General features: G+C 41.1%; 1 protein-coding gene across 1 annotated transcript; it reads right to left on the reverse strand.

The window, feature by feature from the left end:
• Window positions 1–2,974: 2,974 nt before the first annotated feature.
• Window positions 2,975–5,012, reverse strand: YOD1 (YOD1 deubiquitinase). The gene is given in 2 exon segments (XM_007470717.1): window positions 2,975–3,678; window positions 4,670–5,012. Coding segments are annotated over 2 exon segments (1,047 nt in total).
• Window positions 5,013–6,012: the final 1,000 nt, after the last annotated feature.

The raw sequence follows: 6,012 nt of genomic DNA on the forward strand, positions 1-6,012 counted from the left end.
TTACAAGCTTGAGTTCAGAGTTAGCACAAGTTTAGGTTTTTAAATCCTCAATAAATGATCTGCAAATAGTGCTTCATCTTGAATTTCCCATGATCAGAACATTACTTAAAAGTCCTAGTGCTGAATTTCAGCAGCTGATTAATTTAAAAAGTCATTATTGAGAGCGATCTATCAGTGTCCAACTGAAGAATGCACAACCTAATTAACAGGTAAAACAGAATAAACTAAGAGCCCCTGAATAAATATTTTACTTGTTATAAAAGCATAAGCTTAAATATGCAAACAAAACCACTTAAAATAACAGGTTTAATTTTATAAAATATCAGGTTCTATTTCTTTCCATTTGTTAAGTTGGAAATTTGTTAAATTAAAATCAAATGTATTGATTGAAAAATTATATATATATATATATATATATATATATATCTCACTTTGCTGTACACCTGAAACTAACACAACATTGTAAATTAACTATACTTCAATAAAAAATTTTAAAAAAATCAAATGTATTGATAGATAAAGGACACTCAATTTTAAAGCAACAGAAATTTATGCTGGGAAACATCAATATATACCTGACATTATAAATTACTCAATAAATATCTGTTGCATGAATAGACTTCTCTAAAATTCCAGTAAGCAAGTATCAAGTTTGGCCCCTGAAATACTTAAGAAAGGAAGGCAAGGTTTATGAATAATGATGCATAAAGCTCAATTTGATGGGTACTACCCAGTGGTATACTCTTAAACTACAGCTTTAAATTTAATATTTTCTGGGGGAAATAAGATACAAAATCCTTTTAGACATGATGACAGACAGGTACAAAGAGATATTCAATCATATTCACTTGTACACATTATGATCGCCAAACATTAAGTTTCACAAACTCACAAGTGCTATTTTTAAGGCTTAGTTAAATAGAAAATTAAACACTTTTGAGTTATAGTGACCACAATAACTTATAATGCCTAAAAGACCTATTCACACAAAAGGTACTCAAGAAATGTCATCTAATGATTTCAAGCATATTTTGTGAATTGTTCCTTAAAGGTACATTTCTCCTAAATTGTTTACATATTCCTTAATTTTATATGGCTATCTCTACCAAGTGAAAGTGCTAAAAGTAAATCTCAATTTTGAAACATTTGCCAAGAAGATATGCTAAAATATACATGTGCTTTAAAGTATACCATTGGGTTTTTTTTTTTGGCCACGCCACGCGGCTTGTGGGACCTTAGTTCCCCAATCAAGGATTGAACTCGCACCCTTGGCAATGAAAGCACGGAGTCCTAACCACTGGACCGCCAGGGAATTCCCATACCATTGGTTTTCTAAGTGAGATACTTAATCAAAAATGAGACCAAGATAATAAAACTTTACAACATTAGGCCTCTTCACATTATGTAAGATAATGCATAACAAATTATAATTTAGCATCCCTGATCGTCAGAAGAATTAAGAAAAGAGGTAGAAAACTTTTATCTGGAAGATCTCATAGTGAAGCTAAGTTTTAGAGGGTGTGCCTTGTGGATTAGCCCACCAAGCAAATGGCTACCCATCTAATATCAGTAAGAAGCAGAATTCTGAGAAGGCTGAATAAGGCAAAGATTTAAAAACTGTCATATTTTGTAAGTGAAACAAATTCATTCAATATTATTATCCCGATTACTTTAAAACTATGCAAAAGTCAAGGTAAAAGATGGTGGATAAAAGTGCTAATTTTCAGACACATGAAATCATTTAAAAGAGCATTAGTGGTGGGATAAGGCTAGCATGAAAACAAATTCTGTTTAGGTAGCCAAAGATCTCACAAAAACCAAACCAAAGCACATTATAATTTTAGATGAAACGTTTTTTTAGGAGTCGGAGGAACTGCTCTTAATAAAAAGCTGAGGAAATCAAATCCCTCCAGGCAAGTCTTAGGTAGTAAAGGCAAAAATAGAGCATTCAAATTTCAAGGAACTACAATTAAAAAAAACATCCTGCTTAATTTTAAAGTTTTATCCAATGCGACAAAGATGAATAAATGAGTTGCATTAAAACATGAGGCCGGGCTTCCCTGGTGGCGCAGTGGTTGAGAGTCTGCCTGCCTGCCGACGCAGGGGACATGGGTTCGTGCCCCGGTCCGGGAAGATCCCACATGCCGCGGAGCGGTTGGGCCCGGGAGCCATGGCCGCTGTGCCTGCGCGTCCAGAGCCTGTGCTCCGCAACGGGAGAGGCCACAGCAGTGAGAGGCCCCCGTATCACAAAAAAACACAAAACAAAACATGAGGCCAACGGTCTTTTAAAGCTTCAGTAATCTGCTCACGCACCTCCTCCCTCATACATTCCACTTTTCTACTCTACTAGAAATCCTTAACTGGGCACTACCAGTTCTTGTTGTTAGGTAACATTCTCAAGGAGTAGACTCAACCCTGTAAAAATTGCTTCTTATGTACTTTTAACTGGGGAAGTACACATTTATAAAGTCTACCAAGTTGCAATATAAATCAGTTTTGACAATTCTGAGTATCTTCACTTGAGGAATCAATTCATAATTTAGAAACTATTAATTCAGTCTTTAAAAGGACTCAATTACCGGAGACACTGTGGTTTATGTCCGGTGGCCTCACCTGAGGCCTTTTGCATTACCCATGATATGAAGTTGTTTTCTTCTACAAGTTAATGCTGCTGGCTGCTAGTTTATAATACTAAAACTCAATCTTCAGGTTAGTGTCAGTAGGTAGCAAGGACCACCTATATTCTGTCACCCCAGCAGAGAGAGGCCATGTATCACCACTGTAGACACACATCTGTAAACTTGCACACTAATTTTAATCTTAACAAGGAATTCAGTGTCTTAGTGGCTTTAGGTTAAAAGGATGGTTCAAGCATTGGGTCCTTTTGTTCTTTAGGGTTACGAATAGCTTATTGGAAAACCCAGAACCTTCTGGATCTGTGAGGTAGTAGGCGTCAATCCTCATTATGCATGGATCACACTTCTCCGAAGTTGGTATGGCCTGTCTCCTTGGCATGGTCCCTTGCTTCTGCGTGTCCAGTTAATCCCTTCTGACATACCATGCATCTCAGGGTGAAGCGGTTTACATCTGTAAACTGTCTCTTGCTTCTAGCTTCATCTGCTAATTCCAGTGCTTGCACAAGAACAATATCATCATTAGAGGAGAAAATGGTCAGAGGAGGGGTGTCTGGGTTGGGGAAGACACGCTGAAGCGGATCATAGTGGATGCCATCATAAATAAGCAGGACCCTTTTGGTATATCCTGCATCTTCCCCAAAACGATCAATTCGTACTGTCTGTGTATCCACCACACATATTTCGCATTGATAAAACTTAGACAAAATGGATATCTCAATAGCTCCACCCCAAGTATCATCCCTTTTGATCCAGTCACAGTACTCTTGATTTGTTTTTCCCAGTATTGCCTTGTTATAGAAGTCTGGATTGCTTGCTACAATTTGTGCTATGAGGTGTCTCATCTCAGGGGCACAAGCGGGATTCAAGACTCCTCCTTCAACAACATAGTACACACTGGTAAAGAGGCAAGAGTTGTCTGCTGGGACCACCGCTCTGGTAAGCACAGGCAAAGTTTCCCTGATGTAACTAGGAGCACCATGTTTTGTAAGTGCAGGTGACATTTTGGGCCTGGTTTGGTCTTCTTCAACAATCAGCATGTCGCCTGTCAAAAAGAAAACAAATCCAGAACTGAAGAGAAAGTATAGATGAAATTGGGTGTTCACTAACCAAGTCTGTAAATTACAAACAGAAGGAGTTAAAGTATAAGCTGGGGTTACTAGGGAGAATACACCTTTGCAAACATGTGACCAGTAACACTTTCTGTTCACTGTATCTTCATAAAGACGCAAGTGGAACAAAGAGCAAAACACTCTAGGCTGCACCTCATTTAGTAAAGGGGCCTGAATTATACACCTTCATACTTGCTTAAAAAGATACATTTCAAGAACAAAATTTTCTTAAGCTTGCTCTCTGCAGTTTAAAAACACTTCCAAAAGGTGTTTGTCGCAGACTCGGCCACTAGGGGGGCCTCTCCTTATGAAACTTACATACCTACCCTGTTCAGTGTTTACAGGATCCTTGATACAACAAGGGAAAGCTTTTAATTACCATTATTGCTGTTCAAGTTTTAATACTGCACAGAAATAACTGCTGTTGTCTAGAACTTGAAAGGGCCTTTACTGGGTGTGTCAGAGCAAACTCTAAAATGAATACAACTGTCAAAGTAAGTATATATGAAGGTGATAGCAAAAATGAACCAGGAAAGCAAAAAAGTATCCTACATCCTTCAGACCGGATGTCTTATTTCAGTGATAGAGGGGAAAAGAGCCATCAGGACAAAGAAAATAGGTCCCATTTTTAAAATACTTTTGCGGACGCAGAGGGAAACAAAATGAATGAGACGTTTTCAAGAGAGACCAGAAAGCAGATTGAGGAAAGGTTAGTCCAAGGCTTTGGGCTTCTCACAGAGGCTGGGCCCTCCCTGCTAGACACTTGCCCTGGTCTCCGTCAGAGTTCTCTGTTCTTTCATCTTTCCTATCCTGTTCCTCCAAGCCCCCAGCTGACCCACACCACCTCGCCCTGACCGTTTGTTCTCCCTTATGCCTCTCTCCGACCTCTCAGGACTAGCCTTGGCCTAGCCTCGATTCCCTTACCTGACTGAATGGGCAAATCCCCCAGAATGGTATCCCCGTTGCTGAGGTCCAGGCACTCGGGCGGGTATCCTACGAGGATTCGCTGACAGCCGGGGGCGATCCCGGTGATGGCGGCAATTTGGCCCTGGAGTTCCCGCATCCGGGTCCGGCTGGACAACCCCTGCAAAACATGGGTGCCATCCTTGGCCTTGCAGCGGAGCCGCCACATCGTGTCGGTCCGGCCGCCCACAGGCCAGACACCCGTGGGGCCAGCTTTGGTCCCGGCAGCAGGTTGTCAGACGCCGCCGGGGTAAGAAGCCGGCGGGTGGACTCCAAAATAGCCACCCTTTGCCAGTCCAAACATCGCGAGATGTCTCTGGTTGTTACAGTTCTCGCGATACTCTGCGGCTGCTGTTTTAGCACACTCTTAAAGTGATAACTGATTCTCACCATCACCCCCTTCAGGAGGCAAAGGATGAAGATTTACCCGTATTCCTAACGTACGACTGGTCTTGCTACCTGTAGAGCGAGTGAGGTACCCTCCGCGTCGGAAGCTTATAAGCTTAAGGGAAGAGAGCGGCGGAAGGAGTTCTTGAATCGAATACAGTGGAATGTATCCTTGCAATTAGGTCGGAAATTATTAAATTGGGGCTTCCAAACTACACCGGGAGAAACAGAATCATAGTTCGGAATGCAAACGAATGCCAAGAATAGTCTGTGGCTCAAATGACCAGTCAAAGACAAACAAATACTCGTGGCTAGACTCATGGCTGCAGCAAACATTGACTCATTGAGATTAAGGGGGCCGGAAGACTGGCCTTTCCACTTGCATAAGACTGTAACTTGAAAACGTCCATTTGCCACATCAGAAAGCGCAATATGAGGTCAGCATCTGGGCTGAGGGCAATTGCTACATTCAGGAGGTGGTGGCAGTATAAGGAGGAGGAATGAAGAAGACCAACATGTGTCATCCAGATTCCAGTTCAGGACCTAGGTATACAAATACCAAGGCGACTCCATTCCTGCCTTCAAAATGGTAAATTACTCACGTAATCGAGAGAGAGGGTGGGGTGTAAAGGACACATAACCACTGAATTTCATAGCAACGTGATAATGCTAGATTATGTGACCCTTTTCAACCCTGTATCCCTAGAACAAAGGACTGTGCCTCGCAAATATGTGCTCAGTAAATACTTGAATAGATAAAACGGAGTTGTATAGGCACAGAGAGGGCAAATGTGACATACTGGAGTTGTAAAAAGCTTCAAAGAGGAGGTAGTGTTTGAGCTGTTTTGAAGGATGAATTTAATCCCCAGGTGAAAGAGGAATAAAAATATCTCTGAATTTACCTCTCTTCCGAGAAA

This window comes from Lipotes vexillifer, unplaced genomic scaffold (genome assembly GCF_000442215.2).
Source record: "Lipotes vexillifer unplaced genomic scaffold, Lipotes_vexillifer_v1.1 scaffold1122, whole genome shotgun sequence".
Classification (NCBI taxonomy): domain Eukaryota; kingdom Metazoa; phylum Chordata; class Mammalia; order Artiodactyla; family Lipotidae; genus Lipotes; species Lipotes vexillifer.